The 20,774-nt window shown below is 45.3% G+C and overlaps 1 protein-coding gene across 1 annotated transcript in view; it reads right to left on the bottom strand.

Moving 5' to 3' along the window:
• Positions 1-20,774, bottom strand: part of MTM1 (myotubularin 1) — a 110,941-nt gene that overhangs the window by 1,296 nt on the left and 88,871 nt on the right. Inside the window, exons 10-14 of the mRNA XM_049767549.1 lie at positions 19,761-19,946; positions 11,066-11,272; positions 9,480-9,572; positions 8,854-8,967; positions 7,747-7,923 (exon numbers count right to left, since the gene is read on the bottom strand). Coding sequence (XP_049623506.1) covers positions 7,747-7,923; positions 8,854-8,967; positions 9,480-9,572; positions 11,066-11,272; positions 19,761-19,946 — 777 coding nt within the window. The remainder of the gene's footprint in view (positions 1-7,746; positions 7,924-8,853; positions 8,968-9,479; positions 9,573-11,065; positions 11,273-19,760; positions 19,947-20,774) is intronic.

Below are 20,774 nucleotides of genomic sequence, written 5' to 3'. Positions count from 1 at the left end.
GCTCACTGGACCTGGCGAGTCTCTCCTCTGCCCATCTGACAACTCTCACCTGGATGGGGACTGCCTTTGCACTGCTCTTCTCCAGCACTGCCTTTTCCATGGCTGGGACAGGAGACAGGCACCAATTGGCCTCAGGCAAAGCTCGGCTCTACCTCTACATCAGCTGCAGGACTTCAGCCCTAGGTGTGTTTATTGCCCTTTCTGTCCAATATGAAGACTAACTCCAGAACTTCACTGGCTGTCATGAGAGCAAAACCAGGCAGTGCATTTGCTGATTTACAGCTGATTCCTTTGCTGGCCGAGGAGAGTGGAATACAGGGAGAATCATGGTGGAACCAAAATTCATTCTTAACATGGCTATACCAAGACCTGATCCAACAGACCTGGGTATGTCTATATATGAATGTGATAACTTGCCATCAAGCTGGCCTCGCCAACAAACGGCCCCCACTCCCAAGACTCCACCACTGGCACAATCATGCAATGACATCATCACAATCAAGCTTTAAGAAAGTTGGAACACTCTTATGACAAAGCTGTGTCTCCCTTAGTGCCGTTCCTTGATGCAATTAGCTTCTAGAACTGCCCTGCTTCCTCTGTGTTATGCTCTCCTTGATTAAAGGTAGAGAGTAGAAGAAAGTTGCCCAAGGCTCCCAGGTACAGGCTCAATGACAAGCAGGTGCCACCTTGGACCTTTCTCTCAGGATGGGCGCAAGCTTGTTAAGGCCACTCTAGCATGTAAACACACATCATGACTTCAAGCAAAACCACCCTTGATTCCTACAGGTAGGACAGAGAAGGAAAGAAACAAAGTAGGGAGAAAGACATAGATGGAAATCAAGTGGGGGCAGAGATCAAGGGTTTGGTGTGCAGGGGTGATAAAGAGGGGTAGTATAGATAAACATCCAAGCCATAGGATCAACATACCAAAAATACGACCCAAACTTCAAATTACAAATGTCCCCATTAAGGTGGCATGCTGGGGGGGGGCTGGGGACACTGGTGAAGGGACTGATGCCATACTACTTACTTACCTACCTTACATAAGCTGACCCAAATTTGACCCTGACATATGGTCATATGGTCCATATAGTCCACCAAGCCTGCCAGGAGTAATTCCTGAGTGCAAAGCCAGTGATAAGCCTTAAGCACCACTAGGTGTGGCCCCAAAACCAAAGAACAAAACCCTCAACTATGAATAACTTTATAAATCAGCGTTTAAGGCAATAAAAATATATTAAAACAGGGGAAACTTCCCTGTCATTTCTTTAGGACAAAAGCACAAAGCAGCAGCGCTCACTCCCATTAGAGATGGCAGGGCCACACCCTTCCTGATCTCTTTCACCTTGTGGGGCTCAAGGGTCCTTTGGCTTGTGGCTACATCATTGTGGTCTCTTGGCTCTGTGTTTGATCCTCTAAATGTACTCTCCTTTCTCATGTAATGAGGCAGCTATTGGTGTGGTGCTGGCCCTAAGTGTGGAATGATTTAGTCTTGAGACAAGCTCACACTTGCAGGTTCCCTATGGACATGTCTTTGGGGCTGCTAGGGAAAGATGAGTGAGTGGAGGTGAGGTACCGAGGTGGAACCATGCCACTTCTACTTGTAAATCTGCTCTTTACTGGGTGAGTTTGCATAATGTGCGGTTATTCATAAGAATACATCAGAATAGGAACATCCAGGGCCATGCCTGCCACCTAGCAAGAGCAGATTGAGGCCTGCTGCATAAAACAGAGGGCACCGTCACTTTGCCAGCAGGCTGGGGCAGGCAAGAAAAGAGCCGAAAGCCTGTCTGGAGTACAGGTGGGGGTGGCGTGGGATGGAGGGAGATTTGGGACATTGGAGGCGGGAATGTTGCACTGGTTAAGGGGGGTGTTCTTTACATGACTGAAACCTAATCACAATCATTTATGTAATCAAGATATTCAAATAAAGAAAAAAAAGAAAAGTTATCAGATTTTAGTAACGTGATGGTTCATTTTAAAATTCATAGTTTGTTTCTATATGACACTTTTGCAATAGACTCTTTTCAGAGTTGGTTTTCAAGGAGAGATGAGGGTGGGGGTTGGATGAATCTGGACTCTGTAAGGTTAAAAAAACCCACTGATGCAAGAAAGAGAGCCATATTAAAGGTCCTTGCCTTTCATGAGATTGAAGATGACCCCAATTCTATCCCAAGTATCACATTAAGGCCCCTTGAGCCTCATCATAAGAAGTGATCCCTGAGCACTGTAGGAAGTGGTCCAAAAAATCAAGGATGGGAGATCAGAGCACTAACAGGAATTGAGTTTACCAAGCTAGAGTAAGGATGTGAGTAGTCCATGGGTCACTGGTGGAAAGAAGCTGACACATCAACGTAGGATGTGATGTTGGAAAGATGTAAGTTTGAAACTATACTGTTAATACTGTAAACCATGGTACTTCAATAAAAGTTGGGGAAAAAAAAAAAAAAGAGCCGTCCCGGTTCTTATGCCTTTACCTTCCAGCAGGGGGAGACAGATGAACAACAAATCCAGCAGTCCTGGGAGTTCCAGAGGTTGCTGGCAGGTGAAGAATACTCTGCCCAGGAAAAGGCAGGGGCTGAGCAAGGTGCTGGGGGAGATACACTGAAGAGGTGACTGGGTGAGAGGCCTGAGGGGCTGATGGAGGAGCCAAGCTCCTAAGAGCCCAGGGTGGCCGCTTCTCAGTGTGTGAGCAAGAGCTCTGCTGGGAGGCAGGGTGAGATGAGGCATCACCTTACGGGAGGTGTCAGAACATTGAAAGAACCTGACCCAGTCTCTGGGAGACCAGTTTTGAGTAGAGACACTAAGGTGACAGACTTCATTAAATGCCATGCTGAGAACAGTCTAGAAGGAAGCACAGTAGACTAGCTAGAAGGCCCTGCAGCCACACTAGGGCAGTGGCGGGGACAGGGTGCTGGGTGCTGAATTTGATGTGTGGGTACCCAGAGTCCTCACCAGCCAATGGTTCCGCATAATTGTTGAAAGGCAAAAGCATTCCTTAACAAGCCATTAAGAAAGTCATATGATAAGGTGCTTCTGAAAGTGAAAGCCACCAACCTGTCCTCCAAAGTCCCTGCCCAACAGACTTGATAGAAAATTCAGTGTATCTGTTTGACAGACTAACTCTCAAGAAGCAAATCAGTGCTTCCCTGTGATGTGCACATGGCTCAGGCTGCAGCAGAACTCTAAGTGAGTGAGTCCTGTCCCCCCAAACTTTCTGAGTGGGACCATCTTTGTGTGCACATGTGAGCCTTAGAAAAATGTCCACTTGGAACTGAGGCCAGATTCCAGGGGCCCAAGTGCATGTTTGCACTGCAGGGACTAAAGGATGTGTGTAAGGATATGCCATGTGCTTGTTACAGGCTGACTTGGACAGCTGAGAGAAGTTCAAAGGAACACAGGTACAAAAATGGTTTGAGACTCATCACACTTAGCTGTGTCTCTTCCCCTGCTGAACCAGCCTGCAACTTGCTTCAATGCTCATTCTGCAGGCGACAGGGCGAGGTGTAATGTGTATTCTCTGGGCTGGGTATTTTCCTTCATGCTATTCTGTCTGCCTATGACCCACACAAATGGGCACTTTTCTCCTATTACCATCTGTGAAATTGTTTTTGTAATCATTACAGTCCTCAGTTATCTTGACTTTGAAAACTGTTTCTTTCTCCTTATGACTTTCTTTTTTGCGTGTTTTAGTGCCATGTCTGACAGTGCTCAGGCCTTCTTCTTGGCCTTGTGCTCAGGAATCACTCCTGGTGGGGTTAGAGGGACAGTGTAGGGTGCCAGGGATCAAACCCGAGTCAGCTATATACACGGTAGGTGCCCTATTTGCTATACTATCTCTCCGACCCCTCTCTTGAATTTCTAGTTACGGTCATGTCAACTACAAAAATGATTGTTTCCTTCTGATTTCTTTGGCCTTAAGTTATTGATTATAATAACCAGGTGATTCATATACCCACATGACAAAAGGCATTTTTTTTGTGGTTTTTGGGTCACACCCGGCAGTGCTCAGAGATTATTCCTGGCTCCTGGCTCAGAAATTGTTCCTGGCAGGCACGGGGGACCATATGGGACGCCGGGATTCGAACTGATGACCTCCTGCATGAAAGGCAAATGCCTTACCTCCATGCTATCTCTCCGGCCCCGACAAAAGGCATTTTTTAAGAAATCAGACCATTTCAGCAGGAAGCAGCCAGTTTTAACTTGACACCCCAACTTTTTTTTTTTTGGTTTTTGGATCACACCCGGTAGTGCTCATGGGTTACTCCTGGCTCTGTGCTCAGAAGTTGCTCCTGGCAGGCTCAGGGGACCATATAGGATGCCAGGATTCGAACCACAGTCCTGCATGCAAGGCAAATGCCTTACCTCCATGCTATCTCTCCGGCCCCAACACACCCCAACTTTTATAGAAATGGAAGGAAGGGGGTCTGAGAAATAGTCCATTGGTTAAGACAGTGCATTTGCCTTGCACATGGCTGACCGCAATTTCATTCCCCATACCCATATGTTATGCTGAGCAGTGCCAGGAGTGATTCCTGAGCATAGAATCATGATTAACTCCTGAGCACTGCCAGTACTTGGTTCAATACTCCTCTCAAAAAAATAAAGAAATGGAAGTCAGAACTTAAGAGTGAAGAGGACACCATGCTGAAATCCATATTAAGTAAGAACAACTGTCAACACACCAAAATCTAAAGTTAAGGACAGTTATTCCTCAATTTAGTGCCCTCGACGTCCACAAAGCTAGGCCTGAGTTTGTACAAGTCTGCAGATAAGATGGTGAGCCTCAGAGGAACCATCCATGAAGGGCTTTTCTTGTTCATCTTTCTCTGGTTTAGAAGCCACTGTTCTTGGAAGCAAACTTCTCTGTGCACTTTCTCTGTTAAAGCCCCTTATTGCAACCATAAAAAGCTTGGTTGCTTGAAAATCATGAGTCCACTCATGTTTAGTAACCAGACCACTTGATGCCAATGCAGTTCTTTCTTGATCATCGAAAAAAAATAGGAGCTGGAAAGATAGTACAAGGATTAAAGCACTAGCCCTGATAGAACAAGACAACTCCAGTTTAGTCCCCTGTATCACATATGGTAACTCCTGAGAACAGGGCCATGAGTAAACTTTGAACACTGCTGGGTGTGGTTTAAAAAAAATAAGACCAGGGGCCGGGAAGGTGGAGCTCGAGGTAAGGTGTCTGCCTTGCAAGCGCTAGCGTAGGGACGTACCGCGGTTCCATCACCCCCTCCCCGTGTCCCATATGGTCCCCCCAAGCCAGGGGTGATTTCTGAGTGCATAGCCAGGAGTAACCCCTGAGAATCAAATGGGTGTGGCCCAAAAACAAAAAAAAATAAGACCAGATGGTTATGGAGAAAAACATGAAGGAAGAACTTGCCCACTCTGTATTCATGTCTCAGGCAGTGAGTTGGGGGCATGGAAAGGCATAGGGGAGACAGACTGTAAGTCAGTGGGTCACAATAAGTGATGTCAAAATGACAGAGCAAGCCAAGCCCTCATCTTCCCCCAGATCTTCCCTTGCATTCTTCCCTATTCACTTCCTCACAACTCTAACCTTTCTGCCCTATGCCTTCTTGCCAGCTTACTCTTCTGCTGATCTGCCAACTGGGCCACACAACAGAATAACAATTTAACTTTGAAGTGTTTAAGTCCATTATTTGGGGTTTACATTCTATAATTTTACAAGCCCTATGTGATTGAAATTTAATCTATTTCTGCATGAAAGAATGCTTTGCACACAAGTGTTAGGGCAATCTAACGTGCTCAGTTCAAACTCTGTTTATCCCCAAGCATTATAATCATAGGCTTATGCTGCTGGCGCCCCTGTCAGCCTGGGAGCTCCTCATGGGCAGAGTTCACCCTTCTTAATCTCAGGGTGGTCCCCTTCCCATCTGGTACCTGGTTTGAACCTTCAATCTTTGGTAGATGAAAATACAAAGTTCTGATGAACACAAAAATATTTGTGTGTGTGTGTGTGTGTGTGTGTGTGTGTGTAGGATCTCTCACATTCAGAACAACAGAAAGATGATAAGTTACCTTGCTTTTAAAATAAGGCTCACCAACCATATACAGTAAAAACTGGGTCTCAAAAGATAAACCTCTGCCAAAGAATGAGCAGCAGTGTCTATGTGGCTCAGTTCCATGTGGCCCAGGCTCTGGCACAGGTAGGTAACAGCTTGATTACACTAAGTTCTTCTCGTGAAACCGCTTGCAAACATGTCATACAAGCCACATTATCTTTGTATATTCAGAAAGGAAGCGCTCCAAATATATTAAACGGGGAGAATTTCTCTAAGCAAAAATGGCTGATGGGAGAATATAGGTCCCTACAGCAACTTGGACTTTCTCTCTGCCAATGGGCCCTAGAGGCTGTGCTGGCAATGGGAAGGTTTTCATGTATAGGACAAACACACTGTTCATTGCTCTGTGCTATGGGGCCATGTCTACATCAGTGCTGTGAGGATGCTAGAAAAATGCCAATTTCCTCTTGACTTGATATTCTAAATGCTAGAACTACTGCTAAATAAATTCCCTCCATGGCCATCTCTGATATCAGCCTAAACAAGTAAATGCTCGCGAGTCCAGGAATCTGTCACTTCGCACAAGGTTACACATTTCAGCCATTACTGAGCTGCAAACACTTTTTATGCGAGCTGCAGAGACCTTGAGAAGAGAGTGGCAGCTTGCAGCGGGCATTTCCCCAAAGAGGAGAGAGGAGCACATGGCGGGCAGCCAGCTGCCCAGTGGGATCAACAAAGGAAGAGGCTGACTCCATCCACCAGCCTTTTCGAAGCAGGCTCTGAGCTGGCACCATGTGAGAACAGATAGTCAATAGAGACACAGGGAAAGGTGCACAGCTTGACAAAGAATACTAGCAAACAGTATAGATGGTGCTTTGAATGAGGGAACACATATAGAGGGACTTCCCAGAGACTTTGCGTAGAAGGTTGGAGCTTTGTTCTGATGTGGGATGGATGTGTGGGGGCGGGAGAATGGAAACTGAGTGTGTTTATTATAAAATGCAGAGGTTCACTTAAAAAGCAGTTGTTCTAGGAATGTGCACATGTGCACAAGAAAGAAAGAGAGAGGAAGAGAGAGAATAGGGGGTAAGATGCTTGACTTGCATGTATTTGATGCCAGTTTGATCTCTGGCACCCACATATGGTTCCCTGGAGCACTGGAAGGAGCAAGCCCTGAGTGCAAAACCAGGAGTGAGCCCCGAGAGCCCGAGGGCTAGTATAATATATAGGGCACTGCTGTGTCTTTGATCCCCAACCTCCTATATGGTCATCCAAACACTGAAAATGACTATTATTTGATTGTTGTTTAGGGGGCCAGTGGGCCTCACTTGGTAGAGGTCAGGGACTATTCCTGCTTCTGTGCTTAGGGGACCATAGGCAATGGCAGGGAACAAACTAGCATCTCATGAGCGAAGCAAAGAGACTTTTCCCCTGGACAGTGTCTCTGGTTAAATCTTCAAGCAAGCAAAGGAAATCTTGGACAATCAACACACACAGATTTTTCCAGAGGTTTTAACCTACTTGCATTTGAGTTTTCAAAAATTAGATAGTATTTAATTGTTGGCAGAAGAATTTCACACCAATCAGCAAGTATGATCTTGTACACCATTTTAACTAGAGTTGTGTTTCAAATCAAGTGAGATTTTTTGGGGCCTTTTACTAAGTGCAGTTGTTGTAATGCATGCCTGGCATTTAATGGTGTGGTTCTACTTACTTGTTGCTTTATTCTAGGATTCCACCGAATGTAGTAGTTTACCCAGAGTTCCAAGTGACGCATGCTGGCAACCGGATATAAAACTCGATTGATTTCTTTAGTATAGAAGGGGTTTTTGAACTTTTCCTTGTTACTATTTATCAGTGACCATAGAGAAACGGTTCTTTCTGTAACATTCTATAAAGAAAGTGGAGAGCTAAGAGTTAAAAACAAATGGAGAATCCAGAAACCATTTGCAATATCAACTTGAATCACCCATTTACATTATACCCATAATAGCACACAATGCCTCATGGGCCTATGAGTGCTTGCAACCACTTACTGATATTTGCATAGATAATGGCCCAGCTCGAGAGCAGCTATTGCTGCTAAAAGAGAGGTCCGGACAGCTGGAACATTAAGTGCAGTTCAGGGACCTATGGAGGCTATTTCCACTAGGTAGAGCATTTCTGGACAGATGGGCTGTAATGCTCTCTTTAACCCAGCAGAAAGGAAATGATCCCAAGATGCCAGTGGGTCTTTTCTTGTTGGTATTTCTTAGAATGATGACACTATTTTCTTGTGGGCCAAATTCAGCCATGCGATACCAAAGATGGATCCCAGGGCATTGTGGAAGGGAGACTGCACACTGGCTCCCTCACAGGCAAAGTCCAGCTCTTGTGTCTGCTTTAAAAACCACTCGTTCCACAAGCTCAACCCTTGAGCTGGCAGTACAGGAAAGAAAAACCGTAGTAGTGATGACCCAGCTCAGCAAGCACATGCCTGGTATGCTAGAAGCCCTGAGTTGGATTTTGGCAATGGATGTCCCCCCACAAGCACTGCAGGGTAGAACCCCATAAATCAAGCTGTGAGATGCACTTTTACTGGAAACATTTTAGAGTTTTCCAGATGACCAGCGTTGGGGCCAGAGTGATTGTATAGAGGGGAGATTGTCTGCTTTACATGTGGCTGACCCATGTTCAATCCCCAGTATCCCATATAGTCCCCTGAGCACTGCCAGGACTAATTCCTGAGGGCAGTGGCAGGAGTAAGCCATGAGCAACACTGGTGGGCCCCACCCCCAAATAAACCAAGTCAAATGATCGGGCATTCGGCATTTGTCCCTACCTGTTTTTCTCGAACAGCTTCACAGTTGAATAAGAAAGTACCAAACCGACAGCTATACAGATGATCCAAGATGGTAATCAGAAAGCGCTCATTGAACTCAAAAGCTGTAGGGAACTAGATAAAAATGAACAAGAAAGCAGGGTTTGAGGGCTTGGGAAGGAATCCTGACAAAACTGAATGGCTGGTAGGGAGGTAGCAGAGAAACAGGTGAACTCCCACTGAATTCCTGCACGGGTGCTCAGTACAGGCCCAATTCCCTGAGGAATTGGTCAGTGCCAGGGAGAAGAGAACAAACACGTCTCCAGGGCTCTCCTGAGTGTATGGCCCATACAAACAAGCACACATTTCCAGTGTGAAGAGAGAGTGAGTGACATCTGCTGGGCTGTGTCCACTTTACTGGCTCTCTGTCAGAGAGAGATGCTAGAGTTCTGTTATATGGGCATGACAAAGCCCAGTGACAAGAAAAAAGAAAAGCTCAGGCACTGGACTTTGGCCTTACTGTTGATTTGAATGTGGCCAATCTTGTCTCAGTTCTTTTTCTGCCACTTTGGGGGCAAATCCAAGCTATTGGGTCATTAGAGGACTGCCAGACACCTGAGTGTCTGCTCCGCCTCTCAATCCTTTACCTGTTTTGACATCTGCCACACACAGTCAATGAACTGGAGGAAGATGGGAGATCGGTCAGCATCAGCATGGTTTTTATCTCCATGGCCTATTCTCTAAAATGAATAGAGGACAATGATCAGTTTCAATTTGGGACGGAACTGAGAGAGCACATCATCCTCAAAGAGCAGGAAACCCAGCAATCTGCCTCCCAGCTGCCAAGTTTCCCAGGGAGTCAAGAGTGTGCTTCTCTATAACTGCATAGAAAACAATACGAGGTTTGGTGTGGAAGTTCAGTCGATACACTTCTGGAAAAGACCAACAAAAATGGGCAAGGTAGTGTGGGGCCCCTGTGAGTGTTCGGAGTATTGCACACGACTGGAATGCAGGTAAGCTGCAGGCACACAAGGCTGGATTGTTCTGCAAGGCAGGGTCCCGGTTGCTAAGGGAACAACCTGAAAGTTTCAGGACTTGAAACCCTGCACCCAAAGAGTGTGATTGTTATCACTAAAAGTAATTTCTTGATTAAAAACAAGACAAAAACCTCAAAAAAATGCATTCGTTTACCGAGCGAAGGTTCTTTCTCCTTGAAAATGTTTCTCATCCTACTGTGCCATCTGGGTGAAGACGATGAGACACACATTAGTTTCTGGAAATGTCTATTGCTCATTTTCTTGAGCGTCATCCAGAACACTTGACAAAAACACTTATTCAAAGGGTACCTGCAAAGAAGCCAGCTTGAAAATGCCTAGCAGAAAGTCCTAACAAAAATGTCTCGACTTCCAGTCTAGCATTTCTGAAAAATATTTGCCTAGAGCAGCAGTAATATTAGTCAAGCCAAAACGAACTGTCAGGGCCTATTATGCTTACTGTACTGTGTGGAAGTTGGAGCAATAGGCTAATGAGGAATAAGATGAGAATATAAAAGTGCACTCTGCTGGGGGCCAGAGTTATAATAATAGAGCAGGGAGGGCAATTGCCTGGCACATGGTTGATCTAGGTTCAATCCTTGGTGCCCCGTATGGACCTCGGAGCACTGCCAAGCATAATACCTGAATGCAGAGCTAGGAGTAATTCCTGAGTAGCATAAGGAGTAGCTCAAACATCAACAAAATAAAAAAGAGAACTATCATCAAAGCTACCTTTTCCTGTGTAATTTCTTTTTTTTTAAACTTTATTGATTGGTTGTTAGGTCACACCCAGCGGTGCTCAGGGTCACTCCTGGCTCTGCACTCAGATACTGCCCCATCAGGCTGGAGGACCACATGGGATGCTGAGAATCAAACCGGGTCCCTCCCAGGTCAGCTGCATGCAAGGCAAATGCCCTATCACTGTTCTGTCTCTCTGGCCCCTTTCCTGTGTAATTTCAATTTCAATACTTCTAAGCATCTTTGGATGACTTGCAAGTATTGGTGTCAATAGATGGATAAACACATCTCCTACAAAGACGTTCACTCACCTCAAGCACCAGAGTTTCCGAACCCTAGAGCCCGCTAATTATACTGCACTGAATACCTTTCTAATAGTGAGCATATGTTCAACAACTATACTTCATGCCTAACTGGTAGCGATCTGGAATTCAAAAGGTCTGCTTTTTTGATTTACTTACAGATGCGAACTTGTGTCCAAAGCTGATCCATTCTTTCTGCACCAAAATTTCAAAGCCTTCGATGCTCCGGTAGAAGGTGTCCAGCATTAGCATGGCCAAGGAGGTGAGCTGGGCTGTCCTGTCCCAGCCGTCACTGCAGTGCACAAGAACAGAGCTCTTCCCTGAAGACACTTTGTCAGCAACTTGAATGGCCCCCGTCAAAACAAGCTGCCAAAGAGGGACTCAGCGTCAGTAGGTAGCTGTGATGTGGCTTACCATTTGGAAAGTGCAGCACTTAACCCTAGAAAATGCCTGCCATGAAAATCCTACTCATGTCCAGAACAAATAGATAAGTGGCAACGGAAGAGGAACATTTTGTGCTCGGCACAGAAATGGCGCCCAAATACAGCTACATAGTAAAATACCAAAGCCAAGCCTTCCATCATCATTGTCATGTGTGTGGTTTGCATGAGTGTTCCAGGACTATTGTAAAGAACAGAGATGTTGGAATTATGTACATGAGAGACACTCATTGGCAATACTGTAAATCGCAGATGCTCCATCAATGGAAAACCAAAGTAGCACAGACTAGGGGGCTTCAGCAGCAGAATATGTCTTCCCAGCGCTGGAGGTGGGAGTCTGTAATGAAGATAGTGGTGGGGCCATTTTCCCTCCAAGGGCTCTACAATATGGTCTGGGCTCCTGGTGACTCGTTGACCAGGGGCATTAAGCCCATCTTCACAGAGTGCTTGGCCTCTGTGTAGATCTATGTCTAAGTTCCCCCTTTGCACCAGGGGCCTGAGCAGTGTGGGGTGGAGTGTGGTATTAACTGGGTAGTGGGATTTTTCTGATTCCATCCCACTCAGTATATGCTTTGTTACTCATTGGTTGTAAACATCTTTGAATGTAGCACCTTAGATTGGCGTTTGGACCACCTAATCTCACCTCTGGGTGTGATCTCTTGCTTCAGAATAAATACTTGAATTTTCAGGAAAAAGCTCTCGTGTTTCTGCACTTCCACAGGCTTGCTGCTTCTTAGGGACTGAAGGCTTATGTGTTGTAATTCCTGAATCCGTTTCTCCCTCCCTCCGTGTGTGTGTGTGTGTGTGTGTGTGTGTGTGTGTATTATTTCCTAAATCAATGCTTGCTTCCAGATCCTTGTTTTTTCAGTGTCCTGGCTTTAGAATTAATTCTATAGTGGAGCACAGTAATGGGGACTCAGAGTTAATTACAGAGTCCTGATTTCCATACAGTTCAGACTCTGGGGTACTGTAGGGCCAGCACTTCAACATCTGTACTTGGAGGAGACACAATTCCGACTGAATAAAAAAGAAAACCCAGGCTGGCCCAGAGACTGGGATCGACATGGAAAGGCTAAAACAATGGCACTACTCCTGTGGCCTTAAATATGCAGATAACTGGGACCAGGGATAGCCTGGTGGCAAGGAGCCTGTCCTTCAGAATGAGGTGGTGATTTCAGTCTCCACTACTCTCCCCCCACCACCTGCGCTGAGTTTGATCCCAGCAGCACTGCCATTTGGGATCCCTTGAAACCAGAACTAAGTGCAAGCTCGGGTATATGAGGACCATGTGTGTGTGAGCACCACAACTCCCAGCATGCCCTGCAAACAAAATGGTTTAGTGATCTCTGTACATGCTAAAATCAAAAGGACAGGACAAGGAAATCAATTGACCAAATACACACACTGGTCTGACTCTTCAATTACTGAGGATTTCTCTGCCAATGGCATGGTTGTGATATTTGGTGGCTCAGAAGTTCTCCTAACAAAAATTAAAAATAGGGTTGGAGAGATAGCACAGCAGTAGGGCATTAGCCTTGCAAGCAGCTGATCCAGGACTGATGGTGGTTCAAATCCCAAAATCCCATATGGTCCCCCATGCCTGCCAGGAGCAATTTCTGAGCACAAAGCCAGGAGTAACCCCTGAGCACCACAGGGTGTGACCCAAAAGCCAAAAAAGTTCTCCTGAATCTGTGGAGTCTTGATTCTGATGAATGGAAGAAGTCATAAAGTGCTAGTGTGCATTTCATAAAGGAAAGGCAGGTTATGATGTGGCCAGGAGCATAAACCACCCTCAGCGCTTCCCACCAGCCTGGAAGGGCTCTGGGATCATCTTCGGCCAACTCTGCTCCCCATCAGCAGCAGGTGACTGATTTGCCTTCTAGTTTCCAGATGTCACTCTCAGTGATACTCAGCCAATTGGGCATGTTGGCTATGTGGTTAGGCCCTTCGGTGCCAGAGATCACCAGGGCCATAGCTGGTGGGGTCAGGGGTTAGGGTCTAACAGAGGGCACTGCCCTGTGTACTATCTGCCCATACAGTCTTTTATATCTGATCCGTCATTCTGTACATTTGTGGTGCAACTCTTCTGTGGCATGTGCCAGTGCATCATTCCCTGTGAAGACCATACAGTATTCTGCTGGGTGTGAAGGGCCACGCTGGACTGAGCCACCCTTGGCTGACACCCATTCATAGTGTCTAGCCTTGACTTCATCTGCAGACTGCTGTGGCCTACTTCTATCTAAACCATTTGTGCAGCTTCGAGCCAATGCCCAGAGTGAAAAGGTGAGATTGTGGTAAAATGGTAAATTCTTTTAATGTCTTACATCCATTCTTTTGGGTTTGGAGCCATGCCCAGAGGTGGCAGGGGCTAGTTTGGCTCAGTTCTTGAGGATCACGCAAGGCTGGGGATTGAATCCAAGCCTCCTGCATAAAAACGCATGAATTACATTTCACTGAACTTTGGCCCCTAACTCTTTTATAGAGGCCATACTCAAGTGGGGCTTTAGTTAGTGATACTTATTCCTGCAGGTGTCAGGGTCCCTAGAGTCAAACTGGTGGTGCTTAGTGCTTAGGGATCATGTGGGGCTGGAGATGGAGCTCACATTACATTTAAGTAACATGCTTGATTCAATTTAACTTTGCTTTTAGGCCTCACCTGGTGGTGGCTCCATGCTCAGGAGTCACTCCAGGCAGTGCTCCAGGGGATCAGACGTGGTGCCAGAGATCAAACCAGGGTAGACTCATGCTGTAATATCTCTCTGGTCTCTGACTTATATATTTTTTTATTTTTATTGTTCTGACATAACTTTTTTTATTGTGGCCAAAGTGAATCACAAATCTTACACAGTTATATTTAAGGTACACAGTGATAATAAATGAGGATCTTTCCACCACCAGTGTTGACCTCCCTTCATCCCTGTTCCCAAGCATATATCCCTTATCTCTCTCCTTTATCCCCCAGATTGCTAGTGTAACTAAAAGCATATATGTTAACACTAATGTAAACCATTTTTTTGCAGTTCCAGAAATTTTTACTAGTGGTTTCTTAAAGGTTTAAAGTCAAAGGAGCACTGTAAAAACAATGTTAGAGTGGCAATTATCGTTTGCATGGGCCTACCAAAGTATGGGGGTCATGGAAAGGAAAAACTTTGGCCCAAGTACAAGGAGACCCTACCCCTGAAGTTTCCTGACATAAGACCATTTCTAGGCTCCAGGCAAACTAGTTTGTCCAATCCCGGTCATTGTCTGTAGTGCCCATACAGTTATATTTTTCACAGTCTTTGTTGTTGGTATCATGTTTCTGTATTGAAGATCCTGGAATCTGTATATCCCACATTAAAGTTAGGATGGTGCGGAGTGGCATCTAATTTCAACTCACAATTAAAGGGCAATGCAGAAAGCCCTGTCCAGTACGCAGGTCATTGTTGTTGTTTAAATCTTCTCAGTGTTAAGGGAAGACCCTTGAGTAAATCGATGTCAGGGCAGCAGTAGGGTCTTCCCTGATAGAGAATTGCTTCCAGGTGATGTCATAGACAACTTTGATGTTTCATAGATGGCTTCCCTGGTTCAGGGGTGACTGGAAAATGCACAAACCTCTGAGGCCTGTGCCAGGTCATCATGTCAATGTTCAGGGTATAAGGTTCCATTGCACCACAAGATTTGTGTGTTCCTATCTCTATTAGATAAGAACTTATTTGTATGTATAGTATTTTCCATTTTAATGTGCCCATGCAAACAAGGAATAATGCCACCTGGCGTTATCAGTGCATAAGGGGGCCACAAGAACAAGTCCAACAATCCCCGTGACCTGGTTCAAACATAAGCATTAAACCGAAGGACTCTTTCACCAAAATTCCTTATTGAACAGAGGCCAATATTTTTTTGATTTTTATTGTTCTGACATAACTTTTAAAAGAAATCGCTTAAAACGGTTTTCCAAAGATGTTTGTTCTTTCCCACCCCACACCCAGTGCCTTTTTGCTACCCCAAGGTATCCCAAATTCTCAGAGCTAAGCCACAGACAAAGCCATGTACTCTGCTCATTTGAACACACTGAAAGCAATGGAAATTCTTGTATATTTTGACCCATGAACAAGAAATGTCACACTCTATGAAAGATTGCACCACGGGACATTTTAAGAGGGGATAATTGTGCCATTTGGACAAAAATGGTAACTGCTGAGAATTGGGCTGTAGTCCCCCAAAGACAAGGTTGGGGGACCTTACTGACAAGTCCATTACATGTATAAAAATGCCACTTTCCAAGGGAGTGCAGCATATTGTCTCCAAGCATTCCTTGACATCACTGGGTTTATGTTCTGCATTTGAGGCACTCATTAGGGAGGGGCTTTTGAGTTGTGGAAGTAATAAAAGAGAACACTGATTCTGTCTTCATGAAGCTGAGAAGCTCCTCATGTGTAGGGGGGCTGCATGCACCCTGAGCTCCTTCCCTGCTAACACCACAGGGGCTCCATCTCAGCCGGCTCTCTCAAAAAATACCATAGCACTTTCCCAATAAAGTATGGATCCCCTCCTCCCACTTTCTGATGGGAATAGCTGTCATTAGCTAATGAAACGCAATGCACTTTTTCTAAAGCATATCCCTGGAAGCCCTTTGCTAATTGGTGGGACTTTCAAGCGCCAGGAAGAAACTGAGAAATAATCACTGCAATGTGCTGGCACTGGGTGTGTGCTCAGCCCAGGCTTCCCCAGCAATGTGCCCTCATATGTCACAGGGAAACGGGTAGGGCCAAGGGCACAGACTACTGGAAAGGACAAAAAATGTCAGCTCAGGTCCTAGAGCCCCAGACCGTTTGGGCTCCAGCATGGGAACAGAATGAGAAGGTAGGACAGAAGCCAGGAGTGGTGTCAGCCTGGCCACGGAAGCAGTGCTGAGGGCAAGGTCAGGCCCAAGTCCCTGTGAAGCCCTGGGAACAGGGACTTTGCAGGTCTCAGTGAAATCCAGGAGATGGGGTGTCTCCCAAGCAAGCCCCAAAGGACAGTCCTGGGGTCCTTCTTAGAGAGGGTTTCATGGGCAGAAAAGGGGTTCATGTGACCCTGGAGGTGAAAGGGAGGATGTGGCTGCTGGATGAGCAAAGCCCACTGAGGACTGTAGGCTGGGTGCCTGGTCCACCACTGGAGTCCGAACAAGGGCGGAAGTCCAGTGGGATTCAATCTTTATGCTCCTTGGCACCTCTATGTGGTAGAAGACCGCTGGCCTAGCCAGTTTCCCACCTGTCTGCCAAGACTAACTCTAGATTAGCCACATCCTCGCTGCCAGCTGAGAAGCCCTGAATCGGGGGCTGTCTATGCAGGCTGTCTATTCAGGCTCCCAGGGGTGACCAGGGCTATGGAGAACAGCAAGGCTGCTTCCATTTCTGTTTCCTGCTATCTAGGGAGCAAAACTGGAAAATGAAGATTTTCATGTTCCCTTAAGACTGACTTCCGGGGCCGGAGAGATAGCACAGTGGCATTTGCCTTGCAAGCAGCCTATCTAGGACCTAAGGTGGTTGGTTCGAATCCTGGTGTCCCATATGGGCCCCTGTGCCTGCCAGGCACTATTTCTGAGCAGATAGCCAGGAATAACTCCTGAGCACCGCCAGGTGTGGCCCAAAAACAAAAAAAAAAAAAAAAAAAGAAGACTGACTTCCATACTTCCTCACTTCCTCTTTGGCAGAAAATCTGGCCATTGAACTTATGGGACTTTTAGTCACTGAGTTGGATAGACACCAAGCTGGAGGGACCCAACATGCTACTCATTTCTATAGCAAAAATTTTGTTGACTCTTGCCAACTACAGGCTTTATTTCCCTATGACTTCCATGAGTGGCCTATCACAGTCCATAAATCCAGAAGGCCTGACATAAAAAAGAACTAGAAACCACAAAAAACAGCACAATGAAGACGATGGAAATGCCTGTTGCCCTGCATAAGAACAACTGCAAACACGTTGCTTATCTCTTTGGCTTTCTCTGCACCACAAACATATTATTCCTCTAATGGGAATCTCTGCTTCTCTCCCACATTTATATGCTGCATGTCTTGTGTTATTAAATGTCAGATTACGTAATTTTTCATGACTACACATTAATTCACTAGCTACCCAGATTTCTCCCATTTTTCATGTCTATAAACATACTAATAGAACATTTTTCTCAGATCTGTGTATATTTTCTTCCACAACAAAACAAAAACAACTACCTCCTATATGGGTAGTTCTTGTAAGAGTGCTGTCTCCAAAAGCCCTTCTTGAATCCTCTGCCCCTCACCATATCAACTACTTCACTTAAGAACCTTTCCAAGAGAATCGTGCCTCTTCACAAACTCTACTGTATTCTCTTTCTTCCACCCCCAGGTCATCAGTGGGTCACTTGTATATGTCTGGAAGCCTCATTGACCTGTCATATCCTCCCATCCAGGCCAGTTTTGTCCTTTGGGCTGGTAACTACTCCCTGGTCACCTCACACTAAGCTTTGTTCTCGCCTCCCATCTAGCTTGAGACCTTTGGGATCCATGTACCCCCTACCCCAATCTCTCGACATCTTAATCCAAGGGCTTCCACAGCTGACTGCAAGGCCAACACCTATACCTTAAACCTCTGTGCTGACTTCAGCTTGTAGGAAACACGGCCTGTCAGACACACATGTCATGGCCCATCATGCCCCAAAGGCATGCTGCTTCACTTGACTGACACTCCCAGAAGAAAGATCTTGAACTGAAAACAGGGGCAACACTTCCTCAGAGGCAGGCTCACCCTCTTGGCATTATCCAACATTTCACTGGATTTGAAACCTGGCTCACTGGAAAGTACCGCAGGTTCTGCTTTGGAAACCTCCAGTGTCTGAGAGAGAGGCTGGTGGGTCTCCTATGAGAGGCCTTGGCACCTCCAATGAGAGGTCACTTCTCCTATGAGAGGTGGTGGTACCTTCTATAAGAGGTCAGTCTCTCCTGTGAGAGGCCACAGGGTTTTCCATGAGAAGCCATAGCATCTTTTAGGAGAGGCCAGAGGGTCTCCTATGAGAGGCAAAAGTATCCCATAACCTGACAGTATTCCAACCATAGGTATGGCTCCCCATTCTTGGAACTCTTGAAGTCATTCTTCTTTCTTTAATACCCTTTACTTCCCTGTTTTATTATGTAATCTACTGTTAGAACATTTTTCCAGAAGACTCCTTTATTGCCAAACTTTTGGGGGCACACAATAGAACAAGATAATCAAGGCTCAGACCTTTCTTTCATCCAGCTCTCACAACTACAGAACTCCTCAATCTTCCAAACAGGGACTCACTTAAGGTCCATGGCCTATTTCTTCAGGGCAGATTCCCTCTTTTGTTCTCAACCACACACCAGGGAGCAAAACAACAACCACTGAATCCCAAAAGGCCTGTCTACTGACATTGCCATGAAATCTCATTGGTTCTTAATGCACAATGCCATGGATTATGATTTTTGGGGGGTTTTGGTTAACACCTGGGGGTGCTCAGGAATTACTTCTGGCTCTGTGCTCAGAAATTGCTCCTGGCAGGCTCCGGGGGACAATATGAGATGCTGGGATTAAAACCACCATCCGTGCTAGGTTGGCTGCATGCAAGGCTAACACCCTACTGCTGTGCTATCTCTCCCGCCCTAGAATTATTATGTTTCTTTTTCACATACAGATAATACTATCAACCAAGCACAAACCTCCTTCACAGTGAGAAATGTGTTTGAAATCAAAGTATCAGTATGCTTTGCAGTTAACAAGAGTACAACTTTTTTTTAAAATATCCTCTTTTTTCTTCAAATAGATATGCTTTAGATTTGCACAGAAGTTGTAAACGTACTACAGAAAATTCCAAAACATACAATATGACTGTACTATCACTAACACCTTCTGACACTGCAATGCATTTGTCCCAATGTTTGGTTAGACAACTGACTAACTTTTTTAGAGCAGGCTTTCTGTTTATTTGCTTACAGAAACAGATGGAACTAAATGGACAACTTCAAGGAGTGTACTTCTAAAAGGAAGTTTTTCATGCCTTTAGCAACATGGAGGTGGAATACAATAAAAAACAAAATTCTTTGCTTAAAAACCAGTCTACATATGATTAGTTCCAATGAAAACAACCTCTCTGGGGCCTTAGGGGTCATAATTATGGTTAGATAAACTTGCATGGAAGACTCAAGCACTTACTCTATATGAGAAAGAGGGCCAGTATTCTCTCTACAAACTCTTAGTCATAGTTTGGATGTGTGGTTGAGAACTTGTCATTTGAGTACATCCTAGAGACACACAAACTGTCAGAGAGAATCCTACCACATGCCAGGAACATTTCCTCTCCACTGTTCAATATTTTTTAATTTAAGGAGTTCAATGTGCATGCCATGAAGCTATTCCTTTCTGTTTTTATGTATGTTAAAATATATACTTGCCTTGATGTGCTCTAACCAATGCGTTGACTCCAAGCTGGACAACCAATGAGATTCTTCCACATTAGGGTAAACAATATCTTTGACCTTTTTTAAAGATTCCCGCATGACATGGATGTTGTGTATGTCTAAGAAGAAAAGTTCAGCGTTATGATACGCATCATCACTTTCATATCCTCCTCCTGTTGCCTAGGAAACAAAGTAAACAAACAGTCAGTTGGGTTTGCTTTTTCATCTGAAAATTCACACAAGGATTGCAAGAGATATTGTTTCTCCAGATCAATGTAAAAGCCTCCAACTTTAATACACAAAGTGATGGTGATGTGACTTATTAGCCAACAGAAACCTTGCCTTTCGAAAAAATGTCAACATGCCCATTGCCTGGGGCTGGCTATCTGCAACAAAATATCACTTCACCAAGATTCCATGATTTCTGGGTCTTCTGGAGTTAGTGAGGCCTGAAGAGGTGCTGGATGATCCTCGACCCCCCCCTCCCATACTCTCCAGCTTTGCAACAGTACTCTCAGTGGGAGACAGATACATCACTGTGTCATGTGACCCGAGACCAGGCAAGTTAGAGCAAACAAGAGGTCTAGCTGATGGGCCAGCTAGCTCGAGTCCCTCCGCTGTGTAATCTGGGCAAGGCACTTAACCACTCTGGGCCTCACGTACAGAACAGATTTCACAAGATTGAATGAGTCAAATTCTGTAAGAGCTACCACACGTCACTTCTGACTCAAGCTAAGGACAGCCCTGGCAGTGTGATTCTTGCTTTACACAAGTTTCTCTCTAATGGCAAGGATGCAACATAGACATTGTTAGCCCTATTGTGTAAATGGGAAAAAGGTGCTGTTTAACCCACCCCAAAGCCACAAATAATCAGTGGGTCTGAAGTCCTCTGGCTTTCAAATCTAAACCATCTCTTAGCTCAGTCAATACCAAGGACAGAGCACAGCTGTAATGGGCTTCAAAGGAGGCTTAGCGAAGGATTCAAGAGGTCAGCACATCCCCTTTCCA

This window comes from Suncus etruscus, chromosome X, assembly GCF_024139225.1.
Source record: "Suncus etruscus isolate mSunEtr1 chromosome X, mSunEtr1.pri.cur, whole genome shotgun sequence".
Lineage (NCBI taxonomy): Eukaryota > Metazoa > Chordata > Mammalia > Eulipotyphla > Soricidae > Suncus > Suncus etruscus.
The sequence above is the reverse complement of the archived record's forward strand: the minus strand, read 5'-3'. Positions and strand labels throughout refer to the sequence as shown.